The 22,816-nt window shown below is 34.0% G+C and overlaps 1 protein-coding gene across 1 annotated transcript in view; it reads right to left on the bottom strand.

Annotated features, from left to right (window-relative positions):
- ADAM10 (ADAM metallopeptidase domain 10) overlaps positions 1-22,816 on the bottom strand; it is a 111,529-nt gene that overhangs the window by 5,807 nt on the left and 82,906 nt on the right. The window contains exons 9-14 of the mRNA XM_033108452.1: positions 20,508-20,671; positions 15,095-15,278; positions 11,662-11,812; positions 10,649-10,832; positions 9,802-9,910; positions 9,108-9,328 (exon numbers count right to left, since the gene is read on the bottom strand). Of these exons, the coding sequence (XP_032964343.1) occupies positions 9,108-9,328; positions 9,802-9,910; positions 10,649-10,832; positions 11,662-11,812; positions 15,095-15,278; positions 20,508-20,671 (1,013 nt within the window). The remainder of the gene's footprint in view (positions 1-9,107; positions 9,329-9,801; positions 9,911-10,648; positions 10,833-11,661; positions 11,813-15,094; positions 15,279-20,507; positions 20,672-22,816) is intronic.

The following is a 22,816-nucleotide window of genomic DNA, read 5'->3' as shown; positions in this document are numbered from 1 at the left end:
AACACTTGTACTCTGATATTCCAAACCCTCACCCCTCCGTGGGGCATCCTTCTTACCCTGCTTGGGCACCAACACCCCGTCTGGTCTTCTTCTCCTTCCTTACCCTCCCCACTCTGGTCAGGCTCCAACACCCTGCTCTGTGCCACTACAGCATCCCTCACCTGGCATGAATGTCGACCTTGCTTGGCCTCACCTAATGGCTTTAGGAATTAACTGTTCAAGAAAGGCGAGAATAAAGCGTAATGTAATTCAGTCTTACTGATGAAGCTACATATCTGAATTACATGAAATCCATTTTTAAATGCTGACAAATCATTCAAATGTTCGAAAAACAATATATAGACCATACAAGATATGCTTACAGAGCTAAATCTGGCTTGGAAACCACAAATTTACAATCTACCTTTCAGAAGCCATTTGTTGTTTCCTACTGAGATTGCCAGAGAGTTTTCTAAAATTTTCTTTTGGTTTCTGTAGAAAACAATTTTCATAGAACTGTTCTCCCTATCTTTAGGATAATATTCCCTTTCCCTTGTTATATAAATGTTCTATAGTCTCCTGTTGTTTTCTGTTTTATTCATCCCCAAATAATAAACCCATTATTTACCGAAAGGCAGGATATAAGGCCTGCCTGCCCTCAGTCTGCCAACTCAAGTGCTGGTTGATTACTCTTTTCATTTCTGCCTACTGTTACATGAAGAACTATGCACAGCTTCTGTCGCATCCAGAGGCCTTTTAAATACGGCATTTAATGAAGCAGGACCTTTTTTCTACCTCCACTGTCTGGATTTCTGACACTCTGACCTAGTGAAATACATAAAGAACCAAAATCACCAGTTTGTACTGCTACATGTACTCTTCTTGCTCTACACCAATGTCAACCTTGGCTGTATGTTAGAGTCACCTGGAAAGTTTTTAAAACTCAGATACTCAGACCAAATCCCAGATTCAAATGGGGTAGGATCCTAACATCAGTAATTTTGTTAAAGCTGCCCAGATGATTCCATTATGCAGCTAAAATTGAGAGCTATTGGTCTCTACCAGGAATCAGCAAACTTTTTCTATAAAGGGCCAAACAATACATAGTTGAGGCTTTGTAGGCCATGTGGTCTCTGTCGCAACAACTCATTTCTGCCACTGTAGTGCAAAAGCAGCTAGAGACAACACGCAAACACATGAGCAGGGCTATATCCCAGTAAAACATTACAGTTGACCCACTGTAACCACAGGTTTCTCATCTGTGGATTCAATCAACCGCAGATTAAAAACAGTGCTATTCTTGATCTATGGTTGAGAAACTGCAAATATAGAGGGCCAACTGTATGCACTGTTCTATGACATCTTAAATAAAGGACGTAAGCATCTGGCAAATTTTGGTATCTGTGGGGGGTCCTGGAACCAATCCCCCATGGATACTGAGGGACAACTGTATTTACAAAAACAGGGCGCAAACCAGATTTGACCCAGGGGCCACAGTTTGTCAACCTTGTTCTGTACCCACATACAGCACATTAGTTTGGGAGACTACATCGAAATAGATACCATTCAACATTAGCCCTTTTGTTCTCTCTATCCTATTACTTGCCTGAGTGTTTTGGGGGAAGTTGAGAGTATCTAACTGGCTGTAGAAAGAGGAATCCTATGACTGGGAAGAGCTGCTCAAATAATCCGCACTCACATAGTAAAGGAACGGTTCCCATTTCTGAGTAGATCTAAGAATTATCTGTTATGCTTATTAAAATACAGATTTAGGTGCAAAGGGTCAAGGGTCTTCTTACTATTTTCAGGCTGATGGGCTCATTCTGTCATGGGAGATGCACTTCTACATATTCAGGCCACAACCCTACAAATTCCAATTCAGTTGTTCTGGTTGGTGGAGGGCCCAAGGAACTACATTTTAAACAAGTACATCAGGGATTAGGATGCAGACCAGTGCTTCATACTCACTGTAGACATGTTGGCACTGTGGTATGGGACCATTTTGAGCAATGCAGGAAGTTTGGCCTCCCTGGCCATCAACCATCAAATGCTAACAGAGCCCCTCAGTTACTTGAACAACTACTGTACGTTTCCAAATGCCCTCTGGGGAGGCAGTAGCACCTCTAATGTGATCTGATCCATAGGCACAAAAGCTCCAGGCTCTTCCTACTATTTTTAGGCTGATGGGCTAGTTCTGTTATGCGAGATGCACTTCCTAATGTTCACTAAATTCTCTTACACATTTCCTTCCTTCCAGTCTTCCCTGCTCAAACCATCTGCCACCTGGAATTGTCTACGTCACTCCTCTCTGTAAAACCCTTCTTCAAAATCTTCCCTCCAAAGATCTCCAAAATGGACCATTAAATAAGGGAGAGAGAAGGAAAAAAAACAAAACTTGAGCACACACTAAGGTGCAGCAAAGTACAAGTATATACATGATGCCACTTATTTTTTAAAATATATATTCTTATAAGGTATAGACAGCTTCTGAAGAACACACAAGAAACCCATCTTGAGATGACTGGGCTCCAGAGTAAAAAGGCGGCACACTTTTCAATGTATTGCTCTGTCAATTAAAAAATAAAGATAACCATACTATTCAAAAGGAAAAAAGTAGAATAATTTTTTTTATTTAAAAAAATTCATACTTCGGTGACTTTTCCAGGTGCTCCCTCTACATAAAACGTCAACCTGTGGACCCTCTCCTTCCACTAGTCCTTAAGAAGTTAGCTTTGGCATCACCTCCTTAAAGAGACCTTCCCCAAATAGTTCTCCTATTTTCTGTGAAAACACTACGCAGAACTAAACGTATGTTTCTATGTGCTTGTCTTCTCTATTCCAAACTGGACTGAGAGCTCCTTGAATTTATATCCTCCAAACTCAATACCTAACCCACAAAAAGGTACTTGTTGAACTCTATTACACGTGAGTCACTATTCCAAATACCGACTTTTTCAAACACTTCTAACAGCTCATTTATTATTTCTAGATTGCCACACATACAAGTAATATGACAAGGCTCTTACAACAGAGATAAGGCATAAAAAAATTGTGGTTTTGGTACCTCTGATACTAGTTTTTCAGTATCTATAGTCTTAAATAGAGATGTTAAGTAATATGGCAATAAGAGAGGCAGATCGGAGAAAGCCTGGGTTTAATAATGGTTATAACTCTGTAGAAAACAAAGGTCAAAAAGACCTCGTTTCAGTTCAGGTCAACAGATATTTACTAAAATGTGGCATCCAGATCCTTCAGAACTTCCAGTTTCTTCTAGCAGTGTTCCTGGCCTTCCTCCAAGTTTTTTCAGGTAACTATGTATCTCAAAAGCCCAAGACTGAGGTGTTTTAGTGACAGTAATCGTAGCTTTTCAGAGTCTAGTGTTTAGGGAAATGGAACACCACAGTGGACAGAAGATAGCAAGAAAAACTAAACAAAACAATGGTGTATTTGACAGTGTTAGTAAAATGGCCACCTTTGATAGAAAGAATTTTTAATGCTCCTTTTAAAAGAATTATCAGAGAGTGGGTTAAATGCTAAATCATGTTTTCTCTTTAATGTGTACTGTAAAATCTGGGGAAAAAATACCAACCAGACTAATAAATGCAAAATATGTGTTTTATGTCAAAAGAAAAGATCACGATTTGTCCACTTGTTAGACTCTGAAAGAAAGGAGAGCTATCGTGCATTCAACAAACATTTAATGAGTATAAATTATGCACCAAGCTCTTGTCTTTCATAGGTATGAGTATTAAGTGAAACTTGAAAGAGACATAGAGAAGACATTTAAAAGATTTTAAGAAAACAGCCTTGAAGTTAACAAGCACGAAATTAAGCTTGAGAAAATAATTCTACAAAAGAAACAGATGTTCAATATAATCATTTAACATGGCCAAAAGAACACAAAGTAGAAAAAAAGTAAAAATGACAAAATAAAAAGTCAAAAATTACCAGTCTAATTTTAATAGTTTTTACATTTTAATTTAATAATCTAAATAAACAAAAAGGGCACATAGGATAACAAAATGATAAAACAGGTATCACTCAAAAAACCTGTGAGGCAAAAGAGGCAAGACATGCACTCAAGTCTCTTCAGACATAATGTAATCTGTTTTTAAAGATCCTCAGAAAAAGTCAACTACATAATCCTCTCAGTGAATGTTCTCATGTTTAATAATTCTCCCTTTCAGCACGCCCTCAATACTTCCTGTGGGTCACTAGACCATGTGGGGCCCACAGTTCCTTGTGGTGATACTGATTATGCCATCCTGCAGGGGCAGAGAGCTTCCTTTTTATCTTTCAGAAGAAAATACTATAGTCTAGACTTAGACTAAATGTTCTATCCTTCAACACCCCACGTGCACCCCTCACACTAATCTGCCAAGCAGAAAGCAACTGGGTACTAATCTTTTAGTTACTTAAGCTCAGCCTGTGCTAGCATGATAAAATACCACTGAGAGAAACCAGAAAACATTATAGCCTCAAAGTTAATACGTACAATTTTTATTCTTTTCCATATAAATAATGACATTTAAGAAATCTGCTTCATTAATCTAACAAATGTATACTGAATCCTTACCATATGCTAAGCCCTGTGACAACATTGTATCTTTGTTGTTCAAGTTTCATAAGTGATATCTACCCTGTTTCCACGAAAATATGACCTAGCCGGACAATCAGCTCTAATGCGTCTTTTGGAGCAAAAATTAATATAAGAACCGTTATTATATATTATATTATATTATACTATATTACATTACATTACATTATATATACTATACCCAGTCTTATATTATAGTAAAATAAGACCAGGTCTTATATTAATTTTTGCTCCAAAAGATGCATTAGAGCCAATTGTCTGGCTGGGTCTTATTTTTGGGGAAACACGGGTTGTGGTCTATTCTACTAGGTAATGTTGGACTTGAGAGATTCACACATTTTTGTACTCTCTGCAATTACATTGCAGAGATACAAAAAAAAAAGATTCGCCACTTTAGCATGCATCATCGCCTACTGACTCAGTGGGGCCAGGGTGCAGCCTGATAATTTGCATTTCTTTCAAGTTCCCAGGTGACTGCTGTACTGTTGCTGCTGGTGGTCAGGGAACTCCCTTGCAACTACTCAAAGTGCAAAAACAGCCAGAGACATATGTAATTGAATGGGAGTTGGCCATGTTCCAATAAATAATTATTTATGGACACCAAACCTGAATTTTATATAACTTTCAAAAGAATATTGTTTTGATAACATCTTTTGATTGTTTTTTCAAATACTTAAAAATGTCAACCAATTCTAAATTGTGAGCCATACAAAAATAGGCAGTGGGCTGTGTATGGCTCATGAGCCATAGCTTACCAACTCCTTTTCTAGATGAATGGTTGGTCAAACCTGGCTCCTCATCAGAAATAGGTGGGGAACTTTAAAAATACCCAGATATTTAAGCCACATCCCAAGAGATTCTGAATTGATGGGTCTAAGCTCTAAAGTAATTTCTCATGTACAGCCAGGAATGAGAACTACTGTTCTTAATCAACAGCAGTAGTTCTAAGGATATTTAGGGTCTTATATGAATAAAGACTTCCGAGGTGAGGTAAGTTTGAAAATGAAGTTAAAAATATTTTTTATTGCAGGATTTCTCACAATATTCCCACAAATCTCTAAAAGGTCCAGAATTATATACTATGTAATGTTTTCCACATTCATTTGACCACTAAACCCATGGATCTAGTGTTCTGTGAGGCCCTTGGGAGACACTGCTCTAACTCTTTCATAAAGAATACCAGATACTTAATACATAGAATTACAGCAAACTATGAAGAGCAGAAATTAAAAATGAGAAATATAGTTGGTTATTATCAAAATAAAAATTAAGACAAACTCCTGTAAATCTGAACAAATTAAAAATTTAAAAAGCCACAAAATAACAGTCAATTATTTAAAAAGGGAGGGGGAAATACAGTAATTTTGAAAAAAATCAAGGTCAAAAAGGGTTTTCTACAACATCAAACCTAACACAAAAGATGTGGAAAATCCGAACACATCAATAGCTATGGAAAAAAATGAAAAAGAATTACCAATGCCCTCAAACCCCACTTAAAGAAAAGGAGATAATGATACAGGGTTTTAGCAGATTTACTGGTGAAAGCTCTCCAGCTTTTCAAGAACCCGATGATTCCTTGATAAATTCAAAGGATGTTTAACATTATCTACTGGCCAGATACACAGTAGGCACTCACCAAATACAGTAAACGTATTTTTGAAAAATACATTCAAAACACTTGTCAAAAACAACTTTTCCAGAAAAGAAAGTAAATGTGCTTATTACATCATTTCCATTATATTAGTAGCAGTCAGTAACTCATGCCCTGAAGTATTAAACTGCTATGATTCTTCCTACTCTACCCTATATGAAGAGAAAAGATGCAACAGCATTCAACAGAAAAGAAACAAAAAGCTACCAGGCATCACTGGAAAGGAAAGTCAATGAAACTAACCCCTTGTTCCTTTCATAGCTTTTTGTATCAGAGCATCCTAATAAACTATATTGTATCACTAACTAAAAGGGCACTTTCCTGACACCAGGAAAGGGCAAAGTATGAGTTGTAATGTAGCAAAATAAACTCTGCTATACAAGTGAATTCTGCAGGTAACACAAATGAGACAACTTATAAGAAACTGGATATTTCTTATCTTACTGTTGACCTGGTTAATGCCCACAAATGTAGCAACAGCTTAGTGGTACCCTTCAGGCATTAGAGACCATGTATTTGAAAGAGTGGCATGTGAATGGCAACAGTGATATAAAATCAAAGCATTTTACACTCAAGGCAAACTTCTATAAACCTATAAGTGCCTGATTAATCAGTTACAGAGCACAAGAAAAGACTTCATATTGTTAATTCATTGTTAAGAAACATTAAATCCTCAATCTAAAATATGAAAAACAGGTTTGAAAACTACTTTAAATAAAAAGATTATTTCTATTACATATTTTAATAGGGATGAATGAGCTTTTGAAATTCTAAATAAAACTAAGTCAAAATCAGAGATAATGGAGAAACGTAAAAAAAAAACCCTATTTTTAAATGATATAATATCCTATCTAGAAAACCTAAAATATCTGGCAGAACATAACTATGAGTTCCCCATATCAGATTTCTTTTCTGAACATATTTTTCTCTATAGTCAACAAGTATACTAGATCTCAACTTACTCTTAATAGAGAAAATCAGAAAAAAGAAAAAAAAGAAACAATTGGATCTGAGTTCAAAATGGGGAAGTAAAGGGCCAAGAAAGGTAAGCTACTTTAAGTCACAGAACGGAGAAACGCCAGGATGATCTGAGTCCTTGCGTAATTCCCAAGCCCAAGCTCATACTTGTTCCACTTCACCGTAATGTCACAAAGTGCCGTATTTTGCAATGTATAATGTGCACCAATGTTTTTGGCCCAAACTTTCAGGGGAAAAAAAATCTTTCGTTTTAATTTTTTAATTCAAATTTTCATTTGTTTACATTTAGGCACTTGTTTTTTGTATTATAAAGGAATTTTAGCATTTTTTAAACATATTGCGGCACAAGAGATTTCATGTAATAAATAATTACGGAACATAAGAACAGACATAAGGTACAAGAAATTTTATGTACTGGTAACAAATTTCTGACATTTATGCATCATAGAAGGCCAAGAACTCTTCATCAGTCATTGCAAGTTCGTGGTAAGTTCAACAAAACTGAGTACAGTATTCCAGGGTATTATTTTGCATATAGATACAGTTACTGATTTCTAGAGTTACACTTTTAACTCATAAGCATAAATAAAAGAATTAAAAACATTTATACAGATACGGAATTACTACTACCCATGTATAATGTGCATCCTTCTTTTTCCCTCACAAATTTGGGCAAAATTGCACATTATACATGGCAAAATACGGTACCTTTAGTTTACCAGATCATTTTGAACACCCATTATGCACCAAGCACAGGAGTACAAAAATGAGTAACACATCATGCTTTAAAGAGACCTAATTTAAATTAATTGCCCAGTTATTTGGCACAAAACCTAGGCCTCCTAAATCCAATGTCAATGATTCTCCCACTACATAGTTACGACATATCTAAAAACCACACATTCTAACATGCAAAGTATATTCTTCCTATGTGCAATAAACACCATTTTAATGCTGGAAATAATTCCAAAATTTTTATTGTAGAATGTTATGACAAGAGTACCAAAAAGGGTGACAACCCACAAAGGCAACTTTTTTGTGTGTTTTAAGGCATCCTCAGTCCTGAACACACATAAAAAAACGGTTTAAGAAAAAATTTGGGAATAGGGTTGAGGGGAAGAGCTGACTTCTAAGTTAATTTCCAATGCAAACTCATTCAGTTCAGGTTAATACACTCTCTCAAATACATCACTTGCAAGCCTCCTACTGATATTTTAATGTAATCACTTAGAAACTTGAATATTTAAGTGACTTAATATAGTAATTCTCTGCAATCTTCTACGAAAATTTCAGGTAATTTAACATCTGTACAACTTGGAAATATGCAGGCTTAAAAATAATACAGTTTAGTAGATTTATGTTGGATGAAAATCCATAATCATTAACAAATCTGCAAAAGGCTCTGTATCTGATCTTACCCTGTTCAACATTTCCTATCACAGACAAGATGAAGACCTAGAAATTATACTGAAACGGAAGGAAAAAACCTTCATAAAATCACCAGTTTCTTTCATCTCTCCTGTTCAGCAAAGTAGAACCCACAGCTGGCTATCTGTTATATGGAGACAAAGGAGAAGACAAAAAGCAAATAGGGCTTTCCAAAACAACTTGAAAAACTCCCATGAAAATGCCCTAATCATATGGACCAAAGGAGGAAGTAACCCATCTAGGACATGAACTAAGGAGCAGGGTAAGAGAATGGCTCCCATCAACCACCAACCTACCTAGGAAGCATATACATGTGGAGGTTCTGGTCACCTGAAAAAGCATTCTTCAGATAAAGTAATTTCAGTAAATAGGAAAGAAGTGATTTTCTCATAACATAGGTAACCTCTGGCCAAGTAAAATTATGATCAAACCATTTCAAGATACGGTTTCTTTATAAATAAAAACTATACTTACCACAATCCATTCAGCAATGTTTTCATAAAGCTCTGGACTAAAAATTGCTTTTTTAAGCCTAGCTAGAGGACCATCAGCATCTACTAATCTGCAACGCATGAAAACATCACAGTAGCCTCTAAAATCATTGCAAGGGGATCCAGGTTGCAGGGTGATGGTTCGACCCATGAACTGCTTGCTCCACTGCGCAGACCCTGTGCTGGCACAAGTTGATAGGTCCACTGGAAAAGAAGTCCCAATATAAGTTGAAGATCAGATTTCCTAGCAGGCTAGTTGGGGAGAGAGGTAGGAAAGGAAGAAACTGCCTAAAAACCATTATCATGACATATTATATAGACTTTCATTAGTTAGGGTGGATAATATCATCACTGGTAATTCACCTTAAATGTTACAATATAAACTAACAACCAACAATTTTGGACTTAGTGCCCACAATGGCTTTAAAACCTTCTAACAGTGTTTATATTAATCACTGCCATAGAGCTGGCAGGTTTTTGTCTATCATTTTAAAAACACTGTAGGGTCCATAATACTAGAAACACAAAGCTATGCTACATTTAAATTTCTTCTCAAGAGGATCAGTTTAGTTGGAAATTATTTGTCCAAGATGTATATCCAAGTTTAACACTTAAAATTTAGGAGAAAATAAGGTGTTTGAAATAGATTTTACATGCTTGTATTTTAAAAGCCTTACTCTTCTTCATACAGCAGACGTGGCATAATTCCTTATCATCTTTGCCATCAGAACTGGCACAGGTACACTCCTCCAAGCCGTATTTCTCACAGATAGAACCTGCACATTGCTGAAAGAAAAATGAAAGACAAATTATGTAATCCCTATATAGTCAAACTTATTGTTCACAGTAACAGACAAACAGATATAAGCTTCCAGTGCCAAAATAATGAAGTAGAAACACAAGTTGGAAATAAAAAGCACAGATTAATATCAGAAATGGACCATATAAACACATTTGAAAAAGAGTAAGTGCAAATAAGATAGCAAATATTTTAAAGAAATGGCAACTTAAAAAAATCTTAAAGCAGAAACAGAATAAGAGTAGATGAGCATCAATTTTGTGTTAGTTATCATGTCTCCTTTGTAAGAAGAAAAAAATGAATTTTTCCTCATGTAGAAGAAAGTGATTATTTAGCCAAGAAAGCTTTAAAAGCTTCACATTCTTTTATTTAAGCTATTAAAAAACTTGTTTTATTTAGGTTATTAAAGATATTAATTTATAAAACTTAAGAGCAGTACAAAGTCACATGACTAGTTGAATAATTATTTTTCTCTAGGGAATATCACACGCACACAGTACAAAGATGAATGACAAGTCGGTAACTAATCATCTACTACTGGCTATAGAATACACTCATGTCTTTGTGGGGAAATAGATAGGAATATTACATGGAAGTTCAATCTGCCAACCACATTGAACTAACCAAGATTATTTACTTTAACAATGCAGCTTTAAGAGTCAACAATTATTCTGAAAAAGTAGGTTTTATAAGACTAATTAAAAACATATAAATCAAATGCTTACCCCATTAATGCACACTTGTGTTTGCCTATTACAGTCTGTAAAATTTGGTTTAGGGTCAGATGCTGGGCAGAGAGCTGTAATGCCATTACATAATCCTTCTTTTGCACAGTCTGAATCATCCCGACACTTGTCAGTTTTTGACCTGAATGAACACTTTGCTGTACAACAGGGACCTTGACTTGGACTAGAGGAAACATTAAATGATTAAAGAAAATCACTAGGATATTTCCTATATACACAGATATGGTCCTAATTTTCAAATCATCAATCTCATCTTTTAAATGGTAAATATGTTACTGGTATACGACTTCAAATAGTGGAATAAGAGGCTACTAAATTTCAACATTCCATTAAGCGTATAAAAGTGACTGTCTTGTTTTTATAAGCAAGGCATTCTTACTCTATTTGCCTTTAAAAGGCTATACTAGAAAATGGATTTAGTATTAGGCAACTTATCAGTGTTTTTCATAGTTATATCATACATTAGTTAATTTATCAATTTTTTTCACATTTATATGCTAAAATCAAACTATGACACACAGACCAGCCATTTAAAAAGTATTGCAAACAATATTGTATTGCTTGTATCTATTACTACCTAAGTAACTTGACAAGTGAAATAATTACATGATACCAAGTTATAAGAGTGTATGGAATGCTTATTACCTAAATATTCAAAATTAAGATTCTGAAAATATGGATAGTCACATTTTTAAAGTTAAGAACTAAATAATATTTCATTGAGCATCTTCTGCATATCCTTTTTATAACACCCACTACACAAATTACAAGTAGTTCAATCTGCCAACAACAGTGCACCAACCAATGCTATGGACTAGAAATTTTTAAAAAATTAAAAAAAATTTTTTCTGGAGAAAACTAAATAAAACAAACAACAACAAATAAAAACAAAGTTTCAAACCACATGCATCTCTTAATCTGTTTTAAATTTATCATAACTACCTTCCGGTGACTTTATAGGAACATTAGGATGACTGGTATTAGCAAGGTACCTGCACTGTTTTCCAGGTTTCAGCTTGCATTTTTTCCCCTCTGGCTGGTTTGCATCATAGCAACACTCATCTTTACACTGGTCACTATAGCCACAGTCACATTCTTCACCTTGCTCGACCATTCCATTTCCGCAAATAGGTTGGCCAGATTCTGAGAAAAATAAACAAGACAAAGTAAGCATTGTATGCACACATTAATTTGATTTAAAATTCACCAACTCTTTCGAGCCTCGTAACAAAGGGAGAAAGGAAAACTCTGATGAATAAGAATAGTAGAACAAATTAGGAATCTGGAAATTAGAAGACCTAATTTTAACACTCAGTCACGAACTAGCTGTGTGGCCTGGCACTTCATTTCCCTTTTTTGGGGTCTCAGTTTCCTCATCTGTATAGTAAGAGGATCTGACCTGACTGTCCTACTAAGGTCACTTCTAGAAGTGGTAACATTCTATTTAGGCCATGCTACACTGAGCTTTACCGAATGATGACTGCATTATTTATATTACATAAATACAAATTAAGTTAGTGCTTCATCAAACAGAAAAAAATTAAACCTTTTTTGTTAGACAGAAAATTTCCAACGTACATAGAAGTAGAAAAGAATAAGTTCAATGAACTCCCACGTACCAATCACTTAGCTTTAACAACTATCAGCAATATATTGTAAACAACTCCACCTACCCGTCATTTGTTCTTATAAACACTTCAGGATGACTCTAAGAGATAAGGAGTTTTTTTCCTTTTTAAATCTAACCATAATATCATTATCATATTTAACAAAATTAACCATATGCTTAATAGTATCTAATAAATAGCCAATTCACGTTCAGTTTTATCACAACTGATTTTTTATAATTGGTTTATTTGAACCAAGTTCCACAAAAGGCTCCCCCAACTCCTCTCCCCATGGTTGCTTCTGGTTGACATGTGTCTTTTACTATGTAACAGATATCCTCCTTTGTCTTTATTTTTATATATTTGTTAAAGAAATCGGGTCATTTTTGTCCTTTGGAATTTCCCACATTCTATTTGGCTGATTGTATCCTAGTCTGGTATTTTTTTTTTAATGTACATTACTTTTGCTCCTCAGCTAGTTCAAGCTCCTTAAGGGAAAACCATGTACTCTTTGTATCTTTTGTATTCCTAAACAGCCCATCAGTATTGGGTCAAATCTTGGTTCATTAAGGTTAGACTCTCTGGTCTAACCATAATGAATAATTTTAGAAAAAATTTTAGGCTCTCTTTTCAAGTTATTTGATTTTGTCAATGGGGTTTAAAATTAGAAAAGGAATGGTACTCTTTGTAAGATCATAAAATCAGAGAACTTCAGCATTTGCAGGGAAATGAGAAGAATCAAATGAATTTATTTTATAGAAAACTAACTTCCAGAGAGTTTGTGCCTTGCTAGAAATCAGATGTCCCAGTATGAGCAAAACACAGACTAAACCCAGGTCTTTTAAGACCTAAAAATCTTTTTCTTTCCTTTCTATACCAAATCAATGTGGAAAACAACCATAATATAGACTTGAAATTAAGAAATAAGTAAGTAGAAGGGAACAAATCTCAAACACAGGAATTCAACACAAGGGATATGTGAATAAAAATTATTCTAGAAAGACTAGCTTTATATTTAGAAAGTTCATTCCTTATCTTTAACCACATCAAATATTAAAGGAAATCTTAGAGGTAATTGAAGCTCCATCCCTCTCTTTCATTTTATACCATCTCTTCTGTTCTCTAAAACTAGATGCATGCACATAGTAAACAACAATAGTTTTTCTAAAGTCTAGTAATAATCATTTTTTAATCCATGTGACATCTAATTAAGAAGGAAAAATGATAAAAACAAAACCTTTGATGCAATATTTATTACACATTAATTTATATCTCACATAAAAATAGTACTTTAAATCAGCTAATTGCTAAAAGCTTAAACACACAGAAAAAGTGCTGTTTAAATGCAAAAATTATAATGGGTACATATTTCGTTATAATTTAAGAACCAAATTTACTTCCCATGACACCTACAAAGTAATATGCATTTTTCAAAGTCAACTTCAACCAGAAAGTTTATTGTGAAAACCTGGTTTACAAATAAACAGTCTATGTAGCATTTCCACATCAAGAAGCTTTAGAAAAACTACCACTTTGCTATCATGTTTAAATCCATCTTTGAGTGTTCTTCATGTGCAAGGTGAGCAGCCTTGATTTTGCCCTCAAGTAACTTATAATCTTGAGAAATAGGACAAGAACCCAAAAAATCATAATACAAGGTAGAATATTTAGAACATTAAATGTCACAAGAGAGGCATAATAGATGACTGGATACACAAAATATGTTATATCTATACAATGGAATATTATTCAGCCATAAAAAAGTTATGGCAATCTAACACATGCTACAACTTGGATGAATATTGAAAATATTACACTAAGTGAAATAAGCCAGAATCACACAGGGACAAATATTATATGATCCCATTTATATGAGGTACCTAAAATCGGCAAATTTATAGAAACAGAAAATAGATTAGAGGATACCAGGAAATGGGGATAGAGGGGAAAAGGAGTTATTGCTTAATGGTTACAGAATTTCTAATTGGAATGATGAAAAAAGTTTGGAAATGGATAGTCGTTAGTTATACAACGTTGTCAATATATTTAATGCCACTGAACTATATACTTAAAGTTAATTTAAATACTAATTTATGTTATATATATTATCACAATAAGAAAAAAAAAAGAATTTCATAGCAGTTTTATTCATGTTGATCCAAACCTGAAAAGCCCAGGTGTTTATCAGTAGGAGAGTGGATGAGCAAGCAAACTGTGATATAGGGCAGTATTACTCAGCATGAAAATGGAACAAAATATTAATGAAGAATCTCAAAATATGCTGAGTGAAAGCAGCCTTCCATAAAAGGCTGTATGATTCCATTTATATGAAGTAAAATGAGCAAAATTTAGTTATGGTGAAATAAATCAGAATAATGGTTGCCTCTGTGGGTGCACTGGGAGCAGAGATTGATTGGTAAGGGAAACAAAAGAATTTTCTGGTGTGATAGAAATGTTCTGTATCTTGATAGGTTATACTGATAAGCTATTTGTAAAAGCTCATCAAATGGTGGACTTAAGATTTGTTCATGTCACTTATGTAAAAAATAAAAGAATCACAAACAATATTGAACTCTAATTAATGATCTGTAGGCTGAAATGTTTAGGGGTGAAGTATAGCGATGCAATCCATTTTAAATTGCAACCAAAAATATGGATTGAGGGATGGATAGATTGATAAATATGTGATAAAGCAAATACAGCAAAGTGTTAACAATCATAAAACATAGGCAGTGGATACGTAAGTGTTCACTATGTAATTCTTTCAACTTTGAAAATACTCATAATAAAATGTTTGAGTATTGAAAAATATACATACCAACAAAACAGTTGTTTCTCTTCTTCTCAAGAACTTGGCTTATATTTCTAATACTACAGAGTGAGAATTTATTGTTGTTAAGTTTGTCCCCAGATGTTGCTCTTGCATACATGATGTAATTGCCATTTTCTTTTTGTCCTAAATTCTTAGATTCTCCTGGAGTGCACTCTGTTCCAGAATCATGCTGTCAAACAGAATATAGAGTTACATAAACAGGAAGCAAAATAAGGTTTTCAGGTCATCTGATTAAATGTCATTTTCTCATCAGAAGAACAATGGAATCTTGCAGACTCTCCTTTAGAAAAGATCTTACAACTGTTTGAGACTGTGAAAAAGAAAACAATTTGCTCTTTTAAGGGCCATTTTCCCTTAAAAGGGAAAATCAGTGAAGGTCTAACCACAACTTATAGCTTTCCCTTAAAAGGGAAAATCAGTGAAGGTCTAACCACAACTTATAGCTTTGTACTTAGCGAGTAGAATGGAGAACAAAGTATAATCAGAGTCTCTTAAAAATAAGTTCACCTACTTTTAAAATTAGTAACAGGAATATAAACTACTTAAAAACTACTAAATATTCTTTAAAATACATATTAAATTACACGTTATGGCTAGTGTAGACAGAGGTGGGGAAAGACGGGAAACAAAAAAGAATAGGCATTTAAGAGAATTGACTTATTAATTATTATGTAAGAAAGATTAAGTAAATGCTGGAAAGGGATAGAAACACAATGCTCTATTTTTATATAAAAATTAAGAAAAGCCAAGAGGTAAAACCAAAACATTGCTTTGCAGAATGAAACAGGAGACATACATGCACAGGCACAGAAATAGCTAATGGTGTTGCTAAGTATTATTGAAGTATCAGATACATATAGAAAAGTACCAAACCACAGCTCCATGAATTTTGTCAAAGTAAACATATTTACATGACCAACACTGAGATCAGGAAAGAGAACACTACCAGCTTATAACAGGTCCCCCTGCTCATTCAGTGCATTTAAAAACAAAACAAATATCAAAATGTTCCTCAACTGTCAGAAAGGGTAAAGACCAATGGGTCCTAAAGTAATAGTTCTGTTTCAATTAAATTGTTTTGAATACTATACAACCCAACACTCCGGAAAGAAAAGGAATGGCCGAAGGCATTGTTTCTTCTCAGGGCCCAGGAGAGCCCACTTTCATTTTCTACTCCCTAATCTGAAGCAACTATTAAAAATATGGCCTCTACTGTCACCTTTATATTTCCTGATAACTCCTGCCTTTCTCCTGAACCTAGGTTGAGCATTTAACAACTCTTTACTATTTACCAATATCATCTTGCTTTATGTTTTCATTCTACAGAATTCAATATGGTTTCTGACAATGTATCACACTAGGATTATTCTCAGCATTAGAATTTTAGAAAGAAAAAAATCCCAATACTGTATAACTCTTGATGTTATCACAGGATATTTTACCATCTTTCAATTCAATAAATACCAGGGGTGCCAAAAAAATGTATACAAGTGGACACTGATCAACGTTGCTCAAGTAGTAGTTTGCCGTAATCAGAAGTGTCTGGACGCTGATGGTAACCACTTTCAGCACCTCTTGTAATTGCAGAAGTCAAATGTGACTTGTATTCATCTTTTGTTATCGGTATATATTGAATATTACAATTTAATAGTTTTTTCCTTTCTTAAAATGTGTATACATTTTTTTAGTGCCCTCTGTATATAAGTATCCAATGTTATACACGGACGAACTGAAATATACTATGAACATATAAAGAAGAGTTCAGTAAGCACTGTCTTTAGGCCTCCAAGGACTTACTATTTAAAAGGGAGAGCAAATTTTGATGTCCCTGCCTAGTCTGACTCTCTGCCCCATAAATCCATTACAGATACCACTAATCGATTATTATTTTACTAGCCTAGAGGATATTGTAATGGCTCATCATTAATAGCCATGAAAGAAGGAATTATAAACAAGTATGCCAGCTATATGTCATCCTCAGAAAAGGGATTAAACAAGCATATAAATAAACAAAATACAAAACAGACTATAAAGGCCATCTTGACTGTACCCCCAAAAAGTGCTATGAGAGTTCAAATAAAGAGAATGGTTTTACAAATAAACTATAATCTTAGTTTTATAAGAAAAGAGAAAAGCTTTTTTCTGACTATAAAAACAATATATATTCTTCCAGAAAATTTAGAAAATAAAAAATAGATTAACGGAAAATTCACATTCCAACCACACTAACTACTATTAAAATTTTGGTATATTTCCTATGACTTGAATCTACTCATATAATATTTTAATACAAAATTTGTACTCTGCCTTGTGTACAGTTTTTTTGTTTGTTTTGTTTTGTTTTAATTTTATTGGGGAATATTGGGGAACAGTGTGTTTCTCCAGGGCCCATCAGCTCCAAATCACTGTCCTTCAATCTAGTTGTGGAGGGCACAGCTCAGCTCCAAGTCCAGTCACCGTTTTCAATCTTTTGCAGGGGGCACAGCCCACCATCCCATGCAGGAATTGAACTGGCAAACTTGTTGAGAGCTCATGCTCTTCGTGCTCTAACCAACTGAGCCATCCGGCCGCCCCTTGTATACAGTTTTATAAATGACTTCTTTCAGTTTAACACTGTAGGGTGAGCACTGGAAAACTCAATTTTTAAATGAGTGCAGAGCATTCCATGATACTTTCCTAGTGTGGGGGGCCATTTAGGCTGTTTACAATTGTTTGCTATTATAAATAAAATGGCAACAGAGACATTTTTAATTTTTATTGTTGAAATGTACACAAATCTTCGACAGATTCTGCATTTATTTCTTTTTGTTGGATTTTCAGTGGTAGAGTTACTCAGTTAAAAGGTCAAACATTTCAAGGGTCTTGATACACACTGTCAAACTGCCTGACAAAAGGGCCACATTAATTTACATTATATAACAGCATGGATCAAGATTTCAATAGGCAGAAGGAAAGTTTTTTTTGTTTGTTTATTTTTTAGGAAAGTTTTAAAGGACTGTAAATTACTTAACTTGACAGGAGTGGGGAGACAACATTGGAAACATACCTGGACCCAAATTATGGAAAACCTTAAGTGCTAAGATAGGAAATTGTATTAGTAGTATCAACATGTACTAAGAAGTAAGCTGTAAACAGAAGTTGACATGATCAGAATGATCAAAACTATACCTAGACAAAGATTAACCTGGTAAGAATGGGTACATATTAGAATTTTCATATTGAGAGAGAAATCTAACTTATGATTAAATTAGTCCCACAACAAAGCTTATAAAATGGTTAACAATAGGCATGCAATAAATATTTGGGATAGGATAAATATGTAAGTAAAATGGACAGTACGAACCACTCAGCGAAAGTACAGTAACACTGATCTAGTAAACAGATGTGTAACAGGAGAGATAAAGACAGATTTCAGATAAAGGTACCAAGGAAGACAGGCTCAGGGATTTGTGGTTCTGGTTGATCTTACTATTAAATTACTTAATAAATACTTACTAAGTACCTACTAGGCATATGAAGGGTAGCGTGAACAACATGCACAAAAGAATGGGTGTGATGAAGCATGGTAGATTCATTAAAAGTAGTCTGGTATGATAGGTAAAGATAGCAAGGGAGGCAAAGAACATGAGCCAATTTGTCCATTAGACAATAAGTAATCTCACGTTATTGTACTAAAAACACCTCTCTGGCAACTGGGTAGCGAACAGATTAGACAGGAAGAGAAAAAAGAACAGCCTAGATTCCCTGCTCCAAGTGTGGTCTACACATCAGCAGCAATAGCAGCACCTGGGAGTTTCTGAGAAATGTGGAAACTCATGCCCCACCAAAGACTCCCCGACCGGAATCTGTATTTTAAGATCCTTGGTAATTTATCCATACATTAAGATTTGAGAGGCCCTAGACTATAGGACAGAAGAGTAGTTAGAAGAGTACTGCAATTCTCCTGGTAAGGGCTGGAATCAAGAGAACAGGGAGTGGAGAGAGGACATTTAAGTGCCCTTGAAAATGTAAATTAACTATGAACAACAGTTCTCTGCTCATCTCTAAAATTTCAATTACTCTTTTAAGAACAGATCGCAAAAGCAGTCAAGAGATAAAGAGATTGAATATATTTTAAATACTTTCTTTAAGAGTGTTGATAATAATCTATCAATTTCTGATTGGGATTTAGAAGAGGAAAGACTTGCAACTCAGTGAAGTAGCAGTTATATTTTACAAACTGGGTGAAAATTAGAGAACCACATTTGAGGATTTTAATCTACAAGTATGTATTTTTGTAAATTCACAAAAATTTCCATTTTTACATGTGATAAGGTGCAAGTAAAATGAATTTACATGTATTTTTCAAATGAAAATTCCCCAAACTTGTTATTTTAATAAGCCCTGACAAAATCAAAGATAGACAGACTATCTTTCAGTATTTTGCATTTCTGTGTGTATTAATCTTCAGGTCACTTGAAAATCAATATAATGGACTGGGTATTACATGACACCAAAAAATTGTTCATTTCATCACATATCATAACCACACTGTGATTGTGTAAGAAAACGTCTATTTTTTTTTTTAGAGATGTATACTAAAACATGTAAGAATAAATGAATTTGCTTCTAATGCCTTACAAAGAAAAAGGAAGAAATACAGACAGGAGTTGTCGAAAAACCTTGATAATTGTTCAATCTGAACCAGAGGTTGGCAAACTGCAGCCCACAACCAGTTTTAATATGACATAAGCTAAGAATGGTTTTTCAATGCTTAAAGGATTAGAAAACAACAAAGAAAAATACGCAACAGAGACCAACTGTTACCCCCAAAGCCTAGAATATTTACTAACAGGCCCTTTACAGAAGAAGTATGCAGACCCCTGTTCTGGATGACAGGCATATGAGAATTTGTTATACTATTTTTCTCTACTTTTGTGTATGTTAAAATTTTTCCATACTGAAAGATTTTAAAATATCAATCTTATTCCACAGTAGACAAAGACAAATCTAGTAAACCCCAATAATGCTTTAATGGAAACCAAACAAAAAAAACACCACTCCACAATCAGCTAACATTCAAAATTAATAGCCATGTACTTTTAGACAATGAAAAGTGAATCTCATTCAACAAATATTTGAATAAATCATGTACCAGACACTGTTCTAGGTCTAGGAGACATAGAAGTGAATGAAATAGACAAAATTCCTTGCCTTATGAGAATTCTGGCATTGTTATGCTGACATATTTTAATCACAAATGTTATATTTTCCTCCCTTTCAATATGGTCAAGTGCATGACTATGTTCTGACATATAAAAACTAAATATTTGTTTTCACTGTAAACAAACAAAAAACCACTTAACATGAAAAGTAGGTTAACAACTTTTTTTAAATCTAATAATTAGGCAATACTTACTGGAGATCCAAAGTTATGTCCAACTTCATGAGCAAAAGTAATGTGAGAGACTTTGGGGGGCACATGAGACCCATAGTTCTGCACAGTAATAATTCCAGTATTTAAGGACTTCTTTTTACCATCTGAATAGAGTTTACTTTTTTCACATATTCCTCCAGAACTTCCTAATTCAGAACAAAAGATGGCAAAATTAGTATCTATTTCCCTCCCAAAATACTTTTTAATATGTGCTATATTAAATTAAAACATTTAATATTTTGAGTTCAAAATATAATTGGTGCCCACATGTATCAATTACTCAAAAGTGTCTATGGTCCGAGATTAGGAAGTAATTTCAAATAAAAGTTTTAATAATATTCAGAAGTTTCCATGGTCCAAAATTAGGGAGTCATTTCAAATAAAAGTTTTAATGGCACACATTAAGAAACTCCCAGGACGGAGTACAAAAGCCCTTATAAAAATGTTCTTCTTCATAACCAAATTGTCCCCAAATTTTTTGCTCCCATTAATTTAGCAAAACAAATATTTAAGTTTCTATTAAATTTGAATATAACAGTTATTTACACTGAGTCAAAGCCTAAACTTTTCATTTTTTAAAAGGAAAACATATTAAGTTAAATGAAAGTTGAGTAAAATATTCTCAAGCAGATTCTGAGAGAATCACTTCTACAAATAACAGTGATGCATAGGAGTATGTGATTCACTATCCTGAGAGGCAACATACAATATATTTTTTAAAAAGAAAAGAAACAGTGGTTGCCAGGGGGTAGGAAGTGGGCAAAACAGAGAGAGGTTGGTAAAAGGGTACAAACTTTCAGTTTCAAGATTAATAAGGTCTCAGGATCTAATATACAACATGATGACTTTTGTTGACAACACTGTATTGTATAAATGAAATTTGCTAAGGGAGCAAACTTAAACATGAGAATACACACACACACACATACACACACACACACACACACTCTCTCACAAGATAAATATGTGAGGTGATGTGTTAATTAACTCGATGGGGGGAATCCTTTCACAATGTATACAAATATCAAACCATCATGATATACATTTTAAATATCTTACAATTTTATTTGTCAATTACACCTCAATATTTAAGCTGAAAAAAAGAATTATGTCAAATTGGTAAAAAACGGGAGGAGGGAGAGAAGAAAGAGAGTGTGAAGGAAGGGAGAGAAGGCAAATGTGGCAAAATGTTAACTGAATAATAATCTATCGGAAGTTCTCTACTCTTGCAACTTTTGGCAGGTTTGAAATTTTTTTCAAAATAAGTTCAAAAAATTGAATTATGATCTTCCAATGTGTCTTGAGAATACTTTCAAATTTTAAAAGAAAGCCCATATTTTTACTTAGATTGTACATATTAAATCATTTTGTGGTTCACCTGTGAATAGTTCCTGAACTTTAGAGCTTAATAACAACATGAAAGTGCTTTCAGATCTAAAGGCAATTAACATAAGAAATAAGAAGAAAAGAAACATGAAAATCAAAAACTGGCTGGCCAAGCCATCCCTTTACGTACACTGTACTGAGAAAACCTAAAAAATGAAAAGCCTAAACTTTTATTAAACAGTTGTTTTAATAACTCTATTAAAGACTTCTAGTGAGAAGTTCTTAATTTACATTCACATTTTAAAGGTATCTCTATTTGGGTTTTTATTAAAATACAACTAAATGGATTAGGATATTCTGATAAGTGATCAAAGTATTTCAAATTATCTTTCTACCTGCATGCAAAGTTACAACCAAGTTATTAAATCATTTAAAAAAATCTAATATTTATAATCCCTGATAAAGTATATATTAGAAGGCAATTCAAAACAGAGCTGCAAGAATGGCATGACACTACAATTGCTGCCCATTTCTTTTAATGTTAGAAAGTATATGACAACCTAACACAAATTTGAATTACTGTTCCGGTTTTAAGAAACTGAAATGATAATGTGCTCCCCAGAAAAGTAAACCAAAAGACTGATCCATATGCAGATTTTAACCAGCAAAGAATTGAGAACCATTATGATATTCAAAACTCACTACCTTTTCTACACAAAAAGTGAGTAAAATAAGAAACAGCCAATGAGTTATGAATTTTTAATAAATTTTCTTATGCTACTTTTGGAGATGAATTCTATGGAATATATCATTAATTTCTAGAAACTAGAAAAAATATGAATAAGCACTCTGTGTATAATAATAGACATATTACATATTACAGTTTTAAACAAATAGTAAATATCCTGCCTTAGCAAAGATCTGTCATATGAAAATTGATCAATGTACTGTATTTCCCCGAAAAT

The sequence above is a fragment of the Rhinolophus ferrumequinum genome, chromosome 6, assembly GCF_004115265.2.
Source record: "Rhinolophus ferrumequinum isolate MPI-CBG mRhiFer1 chromosome 6, mRhiFer1_v1.p, whole genome shotgun sequence".
Lineage (NCBI taxonomy): Eukaryota > Metazoa > Chordata > Mammalia > Chiroptera > Rhinolophidae > Rhinolophus > Rhinolophus ferrumequinum.
Note: the sequence above shows the minus strand (reverse complement) of the source record. Positions and strands in the feature narration are given on the sequence as shown.